Below are 17,978 nucleotides of genomic sequence, written 5' to 3' on the forward strand. Positions count from 1 at the left end.
TTTGAAAACTACCAGTAGGTGGCAGTGGAGGACAAGGAACGCCCTTATTGCAATGGCTCTGCAGGCGAAGCCCGTGAGCTTCATATGCATTGGCTGTCTAGTTCCATTAAGATATGAGCACTAAAGAGGGAGGAGGAACATGCTGGTCAGTTACGGGCCAAGGAAGATGTATTACTTTGTATTTCCATTGCTGCTACAAACAGAACACCATGACCAAAAATCAAGTTGAGGAGGAAGGGGTTTATTTGGTTTACATTATTGTCCATGATTGAAGGAAGTCAGGACAGGTACTCAAACAGGGCAGGAACCTGGAGGCAGGAATCTGATGGAGGAACCATAGAGGAGTTCTGAGCTGTTCTTTGTGGCTTGCTCAGACTGCTTTCTTACAGAACCCAGGACCACCAACAGAGAAGGTACCACCCACCACCACAATGGGCTGGGCCCTCCTCATCAATCACTAATTCAGAAAATGTCCTATAGGCTTGCCTATGGTCCTATCTTTTTTTTGTTGTTGTTCTTTTTTTCGGAGCTGGGGACCGAACCCAGGGCCTTGCGCTTCCTAGGCATGCGCTCTACCACTGAGCTAAATCCCCAACCCCGCCTATGGTCCTATCTTATGGAGGTGTTTTCTTAATTGAGGTTCCTTCCCCTCAGATGACTCTAGCCTGTGTCAAGTTGACATAAAACTATGCCGAACAGAAGCCCATGGTATATTCATGTGCAAACCCCTCCCTCTTCCTGGTATTCATATGCAAACTCCTCCCTCTTCCTGGGATTATATGGGCAGGCATGGGAAGGTGAAGGAAAGAAGAAGCTTTGGTCAGGGCTAAGTAACATAGCTGTGTCCCTGCACCATGCATTTCCCTACTTTAGGCAGTGGTAGGAGAGGGATATTTTTCTACTCTAGGGAGGTTCACATCCCCAAGAAACTGCAACAGCCAGGACAGCAGGCAGTGACAGCAATACTGACTGAACCCAGGGACAGTTGGTGAGACTCAGTTGTACCTGTAGCTGTTGCTGGCAAACACACGATTTTCTTATTGTTCTGGACAGTTTGCAGACTGTCCAGGAACTCACTATGTAGCCCAGGCTGGGCTCAAACTCTCAGTAATTCTCCTGTCTAAGCTTCATGGGTGCTGGCAGTCCAGGCATGTGCCACCATAGGCAGAAATCTCTCCTTGACTATCTCTCTCTCCTTTGCTTTCTGTCAACTCTCTCCTGTTCTCTTACCTTGCAATGAGTGGCTTTGTTCCCCCATTCCCCCATTCTGGCCATGGCTTTGCAGCGGGCTTAGTGGTACAGGCCACATAATATGGATGAAAACTTCTGAAATCATGAGCCAAGAGAGATTGTCCCCCCCACCCAAGTTTGTCTTCTGAGGTGTTTTGGTCTTAGTGTAAGAAGTTAATTTATATAGTTAGAAGAACATTGACCCTGTGTACCTACTGGTTTGGCCATAAAGGGACCCATGAATGCTTGGATATGACCCACGTCAGTCCCAGTAATGACTTCCTACTTCCACAGGCCTGTCTCCATGTGCTGGTTACAGACCTGTGCCAGCCTCCTCAGTAAGCTAGGGACGGCGACTGTGTCTGCAGAACTAGGTGTACCAGTTTGCTTTCTGTTGCTATGAGAAATTTCCCTGAGGCTGGCTCTTATATCTTGAAAAGAAATTATTTGACTTCTAGTTTTGGAGGTTCAAGGGCACAGTGCCAGCTATAGTCAGGGGAGAGAGTTGGGTCTCTCTCTCTGGATGATTTGTCTAGGTCACACCTTGGTGGATGGCATGCATCATGGCAATTGTGTGTGGAAGAGGGGGATATCACACGGTGAAGAGGTCAGAGAGGAGGGGTGGGTCAGGCCTGCTTTTTATAACGGTTCACTCCCACTGGATCTAAACAGGGTCTCATAAGAGTTGCTATAGCCCCGCTAAGGGAAGACCCCATGACACACTCCTTCTAGGAGATACTCCTTCACAACATGGCATCTCGGAGGACCAAGCTTTCTGTCTGTTAGTTCCCTGGAAATAAATCACAGCCATGCAGCATTCCTTACCCCAGGGGAAGGGACCTTTGAGGATTTTGTAGATTGAGTACCCTGTTGTGGTTTCTGTTGGGTCTATGAAATGTGAGGGGAGGCTAAAGATGGTGCTAAAGGCTTGCTCCTGGCTGCAACCATGCTTTTCTCTCTTACTACAGCTTCTGTCAGGCAAATGTTTGATTAAGTTAATGCCTTCGTTCTGGTCTAGAACAGAATTCCTCCAAACATCTGGCCTTTACACTTAGTGCAATGCCAAATTCTCTCCACAGAGGGCGCTAGAGAGGCATTGTGGGCTCTATTGAGTTTTATGCCTTACCTGCTTTCAGATCACAGCCCCTCTATGTTCCATTGCCACCTCAGGGCCTCATCGATTGGTTCAGGGCTGGACACATGGTTAAGCCGTTTTGGTCAGAGCAAATCTCAGGGGTTGGGAGTTATTTAAGTTCTTGGTTTTTCCTCTTAGACTTGGTCTTGAGAAGTGAGCGTCTGGGCCTACGGCAGCCATGTTATCATCTCGAGGGAAGAGTCTTGAGCTGTCAGTGATCGACGTGAGGGACGCAAGAGTGGGATGAAGGCGGTGGGAATTCAATTAGGAGGGACTCCTCACGGCGCCAGGTGGCAGTCTGCTGTGTGAGAGGCTGGTGTGACCATCTGCGGTTCAATTATATGAACTAAAAAAAAAAAAAAAAAAAACTGACCCGTTTTGGAGTTAGCTCCCTCATCGCAACCTTTCTCCCATAAAGCCGTTTTAGGGTACTTGGGAACAGAGTGGTCCTTCCTTAACCTGTGGTTTTGGAAAGAGTGGCTACTTCCTCTGACAGACACTTTGCTGTGAATCTCACTTATTTTGCTTCATGTCCTCACTACTTGATCCTTGGAGAAGAGTCTCCATTCCCGCCTTCCTCCCTCCCTCCTCCCCTCTCTTGCTAGCACTCTCTTCCCCTCCCCTTCTCCCCCTCCCTCACCCTCTCCCTCTTTAAAACAGGCTCTCAGAGGCTCAGGCTGACCTCAAACCTCCTAACTTCACCTCTCAATTGCTAGGAGGACAAGTACATCCTAACCACTACATCGGTTATGCGATGCTGGGGTTTGAACTTAGAACGTCATGTATGCTGGGCAAGAGCTCTGCCAACCAAGCTACAGATCAAGTCTTTTATCTCTTTTCCATATGAGAAAAAAAAAACTGCTCAGAGAAGTTAAGTAACAAGCTCAAGGCCGCCCAGCTCCTGAGGGGCAGAGGCAGGACCACCCAGCCCTTCACACCACCGTGCTTTGCTTCACAGAGGAGAGATAGCCAGGAATCCCTGTCTCCCGGGGCCAGAAGAGATCATGGTGAAAGGTGAGCAAGTCTGGACTCTGACTGTCACCACGGGATGGGGGTGGATTGGGGTGGGGGGAACATAACGGCGAGGCTGAGTAACAGGCAAAGCAGCTTGCCTTGTCTTCTGAGTGCTAATGAAAAGCTCTCAGGTTGCTTTTGCCAAGTCTGCTCTTGAGGTGTGAACATGCATTGGCAATTAGCAGCTGGGGCGCCAACAGATGGAGCATGTGCGAAAGCCTTCATGGTGCCACGAAAACTCAGCTGAAGCGGACACCGGTGCCCGGCCCCTGGCCCCACCCTGCTCCCTGGCCCCACCCCCGCCTGTCTGCTGTTAGGCGACCAGACCGTCCTCTGTTGCTGTCTGCTCCTTGAGCAACAGTTAAGGGTGCCCGTGGCATCTGCTACCTCTCGGGCATTTCCTGGGGGACCACGCCCACTCCTGTTTGCTCTCATTTCATAGACACATCACGGAGTTGGGCGGTAGAGTCTGTTCTTTAGAACTGGACCTTCAACTGCGCACGGTGGCTCTCCGCTGTGATCCTAGCACTCCTGGAGGTGGAGGAAGATTGAGAGGATTCATGGCTGGCCTCATCAACTTAGCAACTAAAGGCTACGTGAGACCCTGTCTGGAAAAGAACACCAACCAACCATACATAAAGCCCAAAGCAAAGACCCCCAAACATATCCTGAAGATGACATGGCAGTAGTGCGTCCCTAGTTAAGTCTCTCTTGCAAAGGGAGCTGGCTTAGCAGGGCGTGTGCCTCTGGTTGCAGGGAGAGATGCCAAACCTGCTCATTCTGGCTCCCTTCCTACTTTTCTGGTGTTAGCACTGGGAAGCCAAGTCCGATGAAAGCGCTGTGGGGACTTTCTAGGTTACGAGTGCACTGCAGTGGCGGGTCTCCCTCACTGGTGGAAACTGAAGTTACTGATCCATTCCCAGGGGAGCATGGTGGTGGCACTGTGTTGTCTTCCTCTTCCTGGCCGTAAGCACGGAGGCTCCGCTTCCTTCAGACTCAACGCCCTTGGCATCCTGTCATATTGTGGTCATATAGCTAGGGTCCTGTGGTCTTCATCTGACCCCTCTAGGTAGGGAGGACCCGGAGAAGTGACAGGAAGCAGGAGGCTGGTGGCCAGGCCTGGGATTAATCTGCAACCTCCTTCTCGGAGCCAGAACACAGTTGGCATCCCAGAATAATCTCCACCACTGGACCAAGCCTGGGATCCGTGGCCATTAGTCACGCCGTGGTCTGCCCTGAGGGGATGTGCAGTCACCCCCTGGCATCTCTGGATGCAAAGGTCTTATCTCCTTTGGAGATGGGATGTCGAGGTTCTTGAGAACATTGTGTTGGAAGCCCTGGGTTCTACTCCTTAATTTTTTTTTTAAAGATTTATTTATTTATTTTATGTACAGCATTCTGCCTGCATATGTGACTGCAGGCCAGAAGAGGGCACCAGATCTCATTACAGATGGTTGTGAGCCACCATGTGGTTGCTGGGAATTGAACTCAGGACCTCTGGAAGAGCAGTCAGTGCTCTTAACCGCTGAGCCATCTCTCCAGCCCCCTACTCCTTAACTTGGTTTGGTTCTTTTGTTGTTGTTTTGTTTGAGACAGGGCTTTCCTGTCCTGGAACTCACTCTGTAGACCAGGCTGGCCTTGAACTCAGAGATCCTCCTACCTCTGCTTCCTGAGTGCTGGGATTAAAGGCATGGGCCCCACTGCTCAGCTTCCTCACCTTAGTTTTTTTTTTTTTTTTTTTAATTAACTTGAGTATTTTTTATATACATTTCGAGTGTTATTCCCTTTCCCGGTTTCCGGACAAACTCATCTTAGTTTTTAATTGGAAAAATTTAAGATATTTTATGAGGGGCTGGAGAGATGGCTCAGTGGTTAAGAGCACTGACTGCTCTTCCAGAGGTCCTGAGTTCAAATCCCAGCAACCACATGGTGGCTCACAACCATCTGTAATGGGATCTGATGCCCTCTTCTGGGGCGTCTGAAGACAGCAACAGTGTATTCACATATATGAAATAAATACATCTTAAAAAAATATATTTTATGAGTGGTTTGGCTGCATGCATGTACGTGCACCAGAAGATATATGAGCACCCCTGGGATGGATGGTTGTGAGGCACCATGTGGGTGCTGGGAACTGAGCTCAGGACCACTGGGAGAACAAGTGCTTTTTTTTTTTTTCCCCCGGAGCTGGGGACCGAACCCAGGGCCTTGTGCTTGCTAGGCAAGCGCTCTACCACTGAGCTAAATCCCCAACCCGAACAAGTGCTTTTGATTCCTGAACCATCTCTCCATCCCCTTTCATTTTATTTTTTGAAATAGGGTCTCATCATGTTGCCCTGGCTAGTTTGGAACTCACTATGTACATCAGGCTAGTGTTGAACTCACAGCTTAGCCAGTGGCCTCATCAATCCCTTATGTGCCAGGGACATCTCCAAGGCAGAGAGGAGGCAGAGGGCTTCAGCTCCCCACAGGATCTCCGGGAGGCCACAGGATCATATGTCCACCTGGTGACTTGTTGGTGAGGGGAGACGGACTTACCTCAGCTGGTCTGTCAGAGTGAAGGAGGAGAGCGGCGTTCAGTGGCCAGCATGATCAAAGTCACTGCTGTGCCAACACACGTGACAGTAACTGATCCCCACTCCAGCCTTCTCCTGGTCCTGCGGGACTCTCATCCAGGGGACAGATTGCTCTGCAGCAGGGCCACCTCTGTCACTGTCCCCACCTGCATGTCTATGACAAGGCAGCTGTTGTGTTAGAGACTGTGAAGGGCTGATAGGGCCGCTCAGGTCTTCCAGACAGGAACTACAGGGTGTTGGGGTGTCTGCTTCTGGTGACCTCTGCCATCTTATTTTCCTGTGAAACTAAAGCTCTCCATGGGAGCTCTGAGGGGGATAGACCATCTGTGAAGGCCAGAGGGTGAAGGCCTGGCTACATTCTCATGGATCTCTGTCCCTTAGAGTGGTGTCCCCAAGTGCCTTGGTGGATGGTCTTATGCCCTTACACTGCTAAAGTAAGTTGCTCTGTATTTTATTCCCTTTAAGGACAGACTCCAGCCACTTATCAACTGGACCTGTCACTAGGGATGGCGGTCTTCTTGGGCCCAGTGTGTTGGGACAGGAGGAACTGCACCTGCTCTCAGGAGCTAGTTCCCTTCCCTCCCCACTTCCTCTCCCCAACTTCACTTCTCCATCTTTGTGGGGCTCTGGTGCCTGGGGCTCTCCATGGAGATCTCTTGCCCGGCTAGGTACGTGGGTTTGGGGAATGGGGAGAGAACTCAGGCAGGGAGTGGGAACAGCTTCCGCTGTCCCTGCTGCCAGTCCTTCTTTCTGCCACTGCCGCTTGGATTGCTCAGGCCGGGCTAAGCCAGCAGGAGACTGACTAGCCAGCGAGGGGTGCAGGGAGCTTCTGGCAGCGATGATTTCAGGAGAGCAGATCTCTTCCTTAAGCGGTGGTAGTGTTAACAGCTCTTACGACAGAAGCTCTCAGACGATGGAGTAATTCTTGCACATTTTTAATCCTGAACATGACACTTAAATACAGTTTTTGGATGGGTCAGTGTCTGACGGCAGGTACTTCCTATTGGTTTGGCCTGAGAGCTTGGGAAGACCTCATCGACATATTTGGGGGCGTGGTCCTGTTTCTACGACTGATCTGTCTTGAGCCTACGTGACCTGTGGTCATGTCCTCACCTATGAAGGAGGGGCTTGAGGCGTTGCTCTACATGACTGGTCTGTCTCAAACCTCTCTACAGGGGTCTGTGTAGGGGGGGGGTGCAGCTACCTGAGGCCTTGATCTTCCTGGGAGACTGGGAATGTGTCTGCTATCCCTTTTAGGGCCTCTGGGGAGTCGACCTATCTTGACCACCAATAATCAGAGTATCTTTCACAGGCTGCCACCCTACACATCTTTCCTCTTCTCTCTCTCTCTCTCTCTCTCTCTCTCTCTCTCTCTCTCTCTCTCTCTAAGAAGGGCTAGCTGGTGACTTTAAGTCTATTTTAAGCCAAGCCTGAATATTTACCAGGTCATTTGGGTAAACAACATGTTTCTGTTTCTGTTTGTTTTGTTTTGTTTTTCCCAATCCCACGGCACCCTTCATCTACTTGATTGGACACAAAAGACAGTTGATCGACAGTGACCCTCACAGGATGGAGGCTGTAAGCACAGGTACCCAGGTACGGCTGGGCCAGGGTGGGCCTGGCTCTGTCCTAGACAGGCTGCTCTGAGAAGCTTCCTGTCTTCAAGAGGTTGAGCATCAAGGGGGACAGAAGGATCACAAGTAAATAACTGTGTAATGTATCATTTGGTGTTAATGATGGTTTTAGAGATGGGTAAGGAGATGTTTAAAATATTGGTTTAACCTGGGCCTATAGGTCCTGTCATATAGACCTGTATGGGATATTGGAGGCTGAGACAGGGGACTTACAAGTTCAAAGCCCACCTGGACTTCATGAGACTGTCTTGAGACAAAAAAGTAAAAACACGCCAGAAGGGAAGGAAGCCCGGGGTAGAGGACCTGCCTAGCATGGGCGAGACCATATCTTCTATGGCCAGCACCATGAATTAAATAAACGAAGGCTTGACTTTTACTGAAACACGAGGGGTCAGCATGTCATGGGGAGAGAGCATGTCGCTGGAGAGTAACATGTTCCTCCAGGGGAGGTATGAGGTACAGGGAGGCCATATTGGGGGGGTGGGGCTTTCTCTGTGGCTTCTGTGTGAGGACCAGGTGAAGAAGAGCAAGCAGGCTTGGTCTCCGGGTCAGAAGGTCTGTGCCTAGTTGCCTCATGCCTGATTCTAATGCTCACGGCACGGGAACTGTGTGCTGGGGTGGCTACCCTACCCAGGAAGTGGTTGGGTCAGAGCTCTGGAGGTGGGTTTGAAAGTGGCAACTGTTCTTGGTCTTTGGTGACTAGAGAAGAGGTGGGTGTAGCTGAGGAGAAAATGCTTAGGCAATGGGTGCGGAGGTGGGGTGGGAGTGGAGGGTATGGATCTTTCACAGGCAAGGGTGGGAGCGTCAGGCAGGATTGGCTCTGAGCAGACGTGAGAGAGATCTGACTGAGTCCCAGGGCTGTGGGACCGAGGGCAGGAATGAGAGGAGACAGAGGACCAGAGAGGCAGAGCCCGTCACACCTCAGAGCTCCTGAGAGGTGACACCTGAGGAGAGGTGACACCTGAGGAGAGGTGAGGGAAGGTAGTAGGAGGTGGGACAGCACAGAGAAGGATGCTAGGAGGAGCCAGGAGCCAGGAGCCAGGAGCCAGGCCCTAATGCCTGAAAAGATCATAAATTGTCTTCTGAGGGGGCCCAGCAGTGTGTGTGTCTGCCCTGGGCTCTCTCCAAGGCTGGTGGAATTATCCTGACCTCTGGGCATCTAGGCCAGCCCTTCTTTCTGCTTGAATCACTGCTCTCTTTACTTAGCATCATTTCCTTCGTGAGTCCTTCTCTGAACCGCCGAACCGCCGACATTTTAAAATGGTTTTTGAGGGGCGGTGGTAGTGTACATCTTTTTTTTTTTTTTTTTTTTTTTTGGTTCTTTTTTTCGGAGCTGGGGACCGAACCCAGGGCCTTGCGCTTCCTAGGCAAGCGCTCTACCACTGAGCTAAATCCCCAACCCCAGTAGTGTACATCTTTAATCACAGCACTTGGGAGGCAGAGGCAGGCAGATCTCTGTGAGTTTGGGGCCAGCCTGATTTACAGAACTAGTTCCGGGACAGCCAGGGATACACACAGAGAAACCCTGTCTCAAAAAAAAAAGCAAAGCAAAACAAAACAAAGAACCCAAACAAAAATAATAAATAAAATACTTGGAGCGGTTTTAAGGCTAGGAGCCTGGGTCTCGTGAATGCCATGTCCCTGAGGCTACTCCCAATGGTTACTGTACCTTTTACTTTGAGACAGACTCTCACCAGTTGCCCAGGTTGGTCTTGAAGTCCCTGGGGTCCTGTCTGGGACTGAATTTATAATCCTCTGCTTCTGCCTCTGGAGTAGCTAGGAATAGATATCACCTGTCTATACAGAAGTGGCCATGTTCTGCCTCCCCGACCTTGTCACCAACATCAGTTTTTTGTTTTTTTTTTTTTGCCAAATTCACATATTCACCATCTCTCTTTTCCTGTCACCGTGCAGACCTCACAAACATCAGGCCTTGGTCCCCGGGGTTGGCTGCTGTGAGGTGTTGCTGATGGCCCCTGATCCTTCTAAAAGGTTAAGTAAGGATGGATGCGGTGCCCACAGCTGAGATGTTGACATCCCTCAGCTCCCTCCTGTGTCTCCCGCTTCTGGAGCCAGGCTCTGACTGTATGACTGGTTACATCAGGGCACTGGGACAGGACGGTAACAAGTTTCGAGGAGGCCAAAGTCAGATCTGTTTTTATGAAAGCTCCTGACATGTTGTTCATCGTGTGTTTTTGGCACTGTGTGAATCCTAAAGCTGGAAGCATTAATGAATCGGAGTCTTGATTGCTGGTCCTTCCCCCGCTTTGGTATCAAAGACAGGCGCCCATTGGCCTCACTTTGGTCTAGGGCTGCTCAGAGACTCTAGCCTGCTGTGACTGTGGAGAAGTGCCTGACAAGTCCCAGAAGGGGACAACCATGTGACTTAGCGACTGATGCCGATTTGGCAAGCCAGGTGCCAAGTGTCCTAGAGCCAAAATTTGTACACAAGGCTGTCAGGGGCGGCACAGAGGCCCGGCCAAGTGAGGCAAGGCATAGATCATACCGGCCCAATGAATCTTTCATCACAACTGTCTTGTAGCCTCAGATGGCCCATGGACATCAAGTCCCTGGCTAAGAGGACAAAATGCTTGGCCTGGAGATTTGCCCTCTGTTCCAGAACAGTTTGCTGGGTATCCTGGGTGCCCTGCTTTTTTTTAAAATTTATTTATTCACTTATTATATATAAGTACACTGTAGCTGTCTTCAGATACACCAGAAGAGGAAATTGGATCTGTTTACAGATGGTTGTGAGCCACCATGTGGTTGCTGGGAATTGAACTCAGGACCTCTGGAAGAGCAGTCGGGTGCTCTTAACCGCAGAGCCACCTCTCCAGCCCCGGGTGCCCTGATTTTACTTCAGACCTGAGTCTATTCCATTGTTGGTGGAATCTAAAGCCCTTGTCTCCAGGTGAGGTCCTGGGTGGTGGCAACCCAGGCTTCAGGACACAGCAAGGCCTGCAAAGGAAAGGTTAGAGATCCCAGCCACTGAGGCCTCAGCCTCTCCACACACTCCAGGCCCTGTCCTCAGTTTTGAGGGTCTCTCCTTGACAAGTGGCATTTCCTTTCTCACTCTGACTTCGGAAGGCTCCCCAGTACACTGGGCCCAGTGCATTTTTAGGCTGTCTTTCACAGCCACCTTTGAGGGTGAAAGGAATCCCACTACTCTGAGGTGCTAGCCCGATGAGGACGTGCAGGGTTATAACACCTGCCGGGTCAGGGAAGGTGGTGTTAATTAGTAGTAACTTTGTAGCTCTGAGTCACTGGAGAGCAGGTGTCGGAGGAACTTTTAAAGAGGTCCTTTGGGGGTTTGCATAGTCTTTCCATTCTGCCTACTTGCCGATTTCCATCGGCAGAGATGGCTGTGTCTCTCCATGAGATCAGGAGAAGAAGGTGGAGGTGCTCTAGGGACCTCCACAGCCTCCAATGTTAAAAATAAACACGGTGACAGACAGCTTTTCATGGCTACGACAAAACACCAGAGGCCAGCAGCTTGGAGGAGGGAAGGTTTATTTTGGTTTCTGGTTTCACCATGGTCCCTTGACTCCATTGGTTCTGGCCCACTTCAAGGTGCAGCATCCCAGGAGGGCCAGCTTGCTGGAACTCAACTCCTTCCCTCACTGCAGCTAGGAACCAGAGAGGAAGCAAGAGGAAGTTATCTGGGGGCAGCATACCCTTCAAGGGCGTGTCCCTGATAATAGACTTCCTCCAACAGGGTCCCACCCTCTCTATATTTCTATTTTCTAGGAGCCATTGAAGCTGTGAGTTTATCATGGGTTGGTCCATTGATGGGGACAGGGCCCTTGGGATCCTGTTACCAGAGGTCCCACCTCTGAACACTGCTGCATGGGAACCAAATCTTTGCCAGGTGAACTTCTGGGTGACATTTCAGATGAGATCAGGCACATTTGGGGTGGTATGGCTCTAGACTGTTGGGGACATTTGGATCTAAGCAGTAATAGACAGGTTCCCCATCTCTGTTCCGTTCTGCTCTTTCCCTTTTCTCCTGTTTTTTAATAAGTGTTTTCTGAGCACCTGGCAGGTGCTGACCCTGAACGAGGCCCTGGGAGGCAGCAGGGAACCGCTTTAAGACCTGCCGGTACACACGGTTGGTCCTGCGAGAGACAGAGCAGAGTTCAGGAGCTGAGAGAGGACTAAAGCACATTCACTTGGCAAAGAAAGCCCAGCAGGGAATGGAGAAAACCATGAAACTGCGGGGTGCTCAGGACAGCGAGGCCATGAAGGGAACACCCTGACCCTTAAGTCACGCAGTGTTCCGCATGCATGGGAGGGCGGCCCAGAACAGGGCTCTGAAGATGTGAGGGCCCACAATGAGGCAGGGTAGGCTGGGTGTGTCTGAAGGGAGGTAGGAGGGGCTGGTGGAAGGTCTGAACAGGTGTGGAGACTGTGTCCGCAGGCAGGGTTTGGGCTACACAGCTCGCAATCAGGCTTAGACATGTCTCAAAGCCCAATTTCTGCTGCTGGACAGAGAAGAAGACAGCTGGGATGTGGGAGGAAGCAGGAAGGAAAGCGGTTGCACCCAGGAGGCTGGGGACGGGCATCTATGCCTGTATGTAAGCATGTGTGTGTGCATGTCTGTGCATGGGTGTGTGTGTGTTTATGTATGTCACATGTCTGTGCATGAGCGTGTGTGGATGTGTGTTCACAATGGCTCCTCAGTGCCAGGTACCCAGGACTCAGTCTGAGATGGAATCTTCTAGGTTGGCCTGGGGTCCCTCTTGGTGCCCAAACTACGTTTCTTGAGTGGCTTCTTTTGAGGGCATAGAGGAGGTTCCCTCACACTCTCCAGACTTCCTGGGGACTGCCACCCCTGCCAGAAGCACTGGTCCACTGTGGGTTTAGACTGAGGCTCAGGTAAGGGGTATAAAGTACTTTCTTCTTCTTCTTCTTCTTCTTCTTCTTCTTCTTCTTCTTCTTCTTCTTCTTCTTCTTCTTCTTCTCCTCCTCCTCCTCCTCCTCCTCCTCCTCTTCCTCCTCCTCCTCCTCCTCCTCCTCCTCTTCCTCCTCCTCCTCTTCCTCCTCCTCCTCCTCCTCCTCCTCCTCCTTCTTCTTCTTCTTCTTCTTCATACTAAAATAATTGGAGTAGGCTAAAATCTCACTAATTTTAAACCATGGAATGAAGCGATTTCACCTTTGAAACAGCAGAGATGACCGGCTTGTTGGTGTCCCCCACCCCGGCTGGGATGAGTGGAGTCTGAAAAGAGAGCCCTCAAGCATAAAAGGCTGTGGAGAGTGTGAGCAGGAAGAAGCATGAAGGAGGAGCCCAGGAGGCAGGAGCAGGAGGAGCCTGAACAGCGTCCGGTGGTGGGCTCCTTAAAGGTCTGTCTGTTTGCTTCTCTCCCATCATGCCATTGTCCCACCAGCCCCGGGACCCCATCACCGTGGTCCTTTCACTAAGAGACACAGATCCTTTCTTGAAAGTCCCAGTGGCAGGCTTTTTCTTCCTTCCGTGGATGTACACTAAAGTCACATGTGGCTGCCGGATGTGTTTTCCGCCAGGCAGTCTCTCAGTGCGCAAAGAACTTTGCTGCACAAGTTCTTTACATGGTGGGATGGGGCCGGTCAGCTTCTTAGGGAAGAGAAGCAACCGAGAAGCCAGGTCGGTGAGGCACTGGCTCGAGCTAGCTTCCCTGTTACTTCTGGGCTTAGAGGGAGGGCGGGGACTCTTGGAGATGTGGCATATATCCTTTCTGTGCCGTGGCTCGCTCAGGTCAGTCCCAGGCCAGGGCTGGACTTGAAAGCGCTAAGTCCTTTTCCAGGCTCCAGTGGCGGTGAATGCATGAAGCCGCAGCTGGCAGGCAGGGTAGGGGGCATCTTCTCGCCTCAGTTGTTGTCCCTAGTGTCTGAAGAGGCACTTCCAAACAAGATGTCACTGTCTTGGGACATGCCACTGAGCTGAGACTTGGTTTTGATGAGGTACTGGGCCCGGCGGATCAGCACCCGTTCTTGTTCCTGCTTGAGTTCCAGGTAAGAGCGGGAGAAAGTATGGAAGATGGAGGTGACCGGGAAGGCCATGAGGAGGATGCCGCTGAGGATGCTGCTCAGAGCCACCACCTGGCCCGGCGTGCTCCGGGGTACCATGTCTCCGTAGCCCACGGTTGTCATGGTGATGACAGCCCACCAGTAGCAGGCCGGGATGCTGGTGAATTCGGGGCTGTCTGCCATCTCATTCTCGATGACGTAGAGCAGTGGGGCAAAGAGAGCGATGGCCACACACAGGAAAAGCAGCAGAAGCCCGAATTCACGCGTGCAGCGGCGTGCGGTGAGGCCCAGGGTCTGCAGCCCCAGGGAATGCCGGGCCAGGCGCATCACGTAGAGGATGCGCAGCGCCCGCAGCACGCGCAGCACCAGCCCAACCTTGTCCAGGTAGCTGTTGCCGGTGCTTGGCTTGCGGCGGCTGGAGGCAGCGCCATCCACCAGCAGTGTGACGTAGTAAGGCAGGATGGCCACCAGATCGATGAGGGTCAGCGGGCTCCGCAGGAAGGCGAACTTGCTGGGTGCCTGGATGAACCGCAGCAGGAACTCAAGGGAGAACCAGCCCACGCACACCGACTCTACGATGAAGACGTTGTGGCACATTTGGGAACACTGGCCCTGGGGAGGCACAGGGCAGGGATCACACCAGCAAGTCAGCAGGGAAGGCTCTGGCCTAAATGGGACACCCAGCTCCCCTGCCCCTCCATGCCACCAGGCCCTAGGGCATCTCTCTAGCTGCCATTGATCCCTAACTCAAGGCAGTTGCCACTCCAGGTTCCAGTTCTCAGCTTAGGTGGTCCCACACTTCCAGCCCCTGGTCATTCCCCTGCTTGGCCCTCATTCCTTCCTCCCTCCCTCCCTCCCTCCCTCTGTTCTCTCTCTCTCTCTCTCTCTCTCTCTCTCTCTCTCTCTCTCTCTCTCCCCCCCCCCTTCCTTTTCTTCCTCTGAGATATGATTTCTTCTTGTAGCCCTGGCTGTCCCAGAACTCTCTCTGTGTAGACCAGGCCAGCCTCGAACTCACAGAGATCCTCCTGCCTCTGTCTTCCAAATGCTGGAATTAAAGGAGTGGGCCACTACCACTCAGCCACCTTCCTTTCTTTTTTCTTTTTTTTCTCTACTGCAGAATATTGATAGAGATGTTAGGAAGATACCTCCCATGAAACTCAGGCAGCCTGCACCCGCCCCACCCCCAGCTAGCATCCTCCCAGCACACAGTCCTCAAGAGGTTGGAGCCCTAGAGAACTGCAGATGTCCCAACAGTAGACTTCCTAAAGCAGTGGTTCTCAACCTGTGGATCAGTACCCCTTTGTGGGAACCCATATCAGATATCCTGTATATCGAATATTTACATTATGATTCACAACAGTAGCAATATTTCTGTTATGAAGGAGCAACAGAAACAATGTTATGGTTGGGGGTCACCACAATGTGAGGAACTGTGTTAAAGGGTCGAAGCATTAGGAAAGTTGAGAGCCACGGAAAAGGTTCTTGATTGTGACTAGGTCCTCAGAGGACCTCTGTGGTCTTGTCTTTCTGAAAATGCACTCCAGCCTGGACCTGTGATTTGACTTGGGGACTCTGAGGTCTCCAACTTCTGGGGTGGGAAGTCTTCCTTCTCCAGGAAGCTTTCCTGGAGTGCACACCATCTGAGGCCCCAGGTATGTTTAGGCCTTTCACACAAGCCCCCTTGTTGTGTGGTTATGAAGTTGGGTACCGCCAACCCAGCTAAGACCAATATACTTGGAAGTATGAAGACTTGTCCTGGTCACTGTCTCCCCTGCAGTGCCTGTATACAGTAGGCCCTCAAATGTGTGCACATTGAGGTACATGACCAGGTGCCACAATGAATCCTATGGTCCCCAAATAAAACCAAAGATCATTGCCACTGACATAAAGGAGGCCAGGGCTGGGCATGGTGGCACATGCCTTTAATTCCAGCACTTTGGAAGCAGAGGCAGTTGGGTTTCTGTGAGTTCAAGGCCAACCTGGTCTACAGAGCAAGTTCCAGGACAGCTAGGCAACAATAAAGGGTGGTAGAAGATGACTTAGAACTCCTGACCCTTCTCTCTTCACCTCCCCAGTGCTGGGATCATAGATTCCCAGGACCCTGTCCTGTTTGTTTGTTTGTTTGTTTGTTTGTTTTGTGTTTTGAGACAAGGTTTCTCTGTGTAGCCATGACTGTCCCAGAACTTGCTCTGTAGATCAGGCTGGCCTCAAACTCAGAGATCCCCCTGCCTCTGCTTCCTGAGTCCTGGGATTAAAGGCATGCCACCACTGCCTGGTTTATTTATTTGATTTTTAAAGATATAACAGGATGCTGTCAGTGATCCAGTGGATAAAGTGAGATCAGTGTTTGGATCCCCGGGACCCAGGTAAAATCTAGGAAGGTGTGGGAGCCACTGCAGTCTCTGCTCAGAAGGCAGAGACAGGATCCAGGGGCAATCTGGGTAGCCAGATTAGCCAGGATCAGCAAACTCTTGGTTCAAGTAAGAGAACCCCCTCAGGGAAAAAAGCACAGGTCCATTAGGAAAACATATGATGCCAACTCTGGGCCTCCACTCACATTTCTGCAGATGTGCACTCTTGCACATGCATACACACCACATGCATGTATACACACACATGCAAACACATGCACACACACATCTCATACATGCACACACATTGCATAATATACATATCACACACATCACACCCATGCACACATATCACACATGCACAATACTCCATACATGCACACACATCAGACATGCACACACACCCCATACATGCACACACATCACACACATCATACATGCACATACATCACACATATGCACATACACATACTCGCACACATCACACACATATACCCCACATACACGTATACATATCACACACACATGCACACATGTGCACACACGCACGCATGCACACACATCACACATGCACACATATCACACATACCACACATGCACACACACCTCATACGTGCATACACACCTCATTCATGCACATACATACAGACACATCACATACAGCACACATATCACACATGCACACACATCAGACATGCACACAATGCATGCATGCACACATATCACACACATTATACTTGCACACAAACCACATGCACACACATACACTACACACATACACGTACATGCACACACTCGCACACACATCACCCCCCCCATACATGTACATACATCACACACACACACATTTAAAAAGAAGTGCTATGAGGATTGGGAGTATATACACAATGATAGGACACTTTCCCAGCCTGTGGGGTCCTGTGCTCCACCTCCAGCACCACATGGAAAATTCAGAACGAAACATGGCAGAAGTTCCATCTGTGTGGTTTTGACACTGCTTTCCTGGTAAATTTAGGAACAAGGTGGTGGGGGATGGGAAGTGGTGGGGAAATGACTCAGTGCTTAAGACTGCATACAGCTCCTCAGGAGGAGGCGAGTTCAGTTCCCAGCACCACGTCAGGTGGCTCATTAGAGCCTGCGGCTCCAGGGCATCCAGTATTCTCTGCTGGAATGAAAGTCTCCACTCCCCCACCTCATACATGTAAAATAATAGTATAAATCTTTAAAAAAAAAATTAGGGCCAAGAGTATTGGAGCTGGTGGTGATAAATCTATTACTCAGAGGACTGAAGCAGAAGGGTTGTTGTGGGTTTCAGTCCAACTTGGCATGGCAAGGCTCTGTCTCACAAAACGACGGAGCTAAAACGAAATCTGTACTACATAACATGCCAGGCTCGGTGCTGATCCCCTTACGTAGACTTCCTCACTGAACTGGATGTTCAGAACAGCATTCATAGTCCCCTGAACAGGTGGGGAAACTGAGGCACAGCATGGTCTAGTAAGTCTCCCACAGCTATGCAGCGAGAGTGGGTGAGGTGGCATTCAGGCTCCGACTGTCTGGCTCTAGCCCTCCCTCCTTGTCCCCAGTCCCTATGACAATGTAATTTTGTTAGTGAAATATGTTCTTAAGATCCTTTTAAAAAACCTTCGGTGTGTAAGAACACGCCAGCAATCCTTTCTGGTTTCATGCAGCTGGGATGACCACATCCGCCATGACATCTGTAGATGGAAGGGCTCCTCCCTCCTGAGAACTTCTAAGATTAAGTCAAACAGGGGCTGGAGAGATGGCTCAGCGGTTAAGAGCACTGACTGCTCTTCCAGAGGTCCTGAGTTCAGTTCCCCACGACCACATGGTGGCTCACAACCATCTGTAATGGGATCTGGTGCCCTCTTCTGGTGTGTCTGAAGACAGTACATATAGACAGCTATATGTACTCATATACATAACATAAATACATTTAAAAAAAGATTAAGTCAAACAGCACAAAAGGCTTAGCACACGCAGGCTCTCTCTCCAGCTGGTACTCAGTTAATGC

At 50.7% G+C, this 17,978-nt stretch overlaps 1 protein-coding gene across 5 annotated transcripts in view; it reads right to left on the reverse strand.

Annotated features, from left to right (window-relative positions):
* Positions 1-220: 220 nt before the first annotated feature.
* The window catches only part of Kcng1 (potassium voltage-gated channel modifier subfamily G member 1), a 31,621-nt gene continuing 13,863 nt past the window's right edge, over positions 221-17,978 (reverse strand). For 2 of the 5 annotated variants that reach the window (NM_001430298.1, NM_001430297.1), the window contains exon 3: positions 11,083-11,215. In NM_001430298.1, coding sequence (NP_001417227.1) covers positions 11,207-11,215 — 9 coding nt within the window. In that variant the 3' untranslated portion in view covers positions 11,083-11,206. 5 annotated transcript variants of the gene reach the window in all.

Source organism: Rattus norvegicus, chromosome 3, assembly GCF_021556685.1.
Source record: "Rattus norvegicus strain SHRSP/BbbUtx chromosome 3, alternate assembly SHRSP_T2T, whole genome shotgun sequence".
In the NCBI taxonomy this organism is placed as follows: Eukaryota; Metazoa; Chordata; class Mammalia; order Rodentia; family Muridae; genus Rattus; species Rattus norvegicus.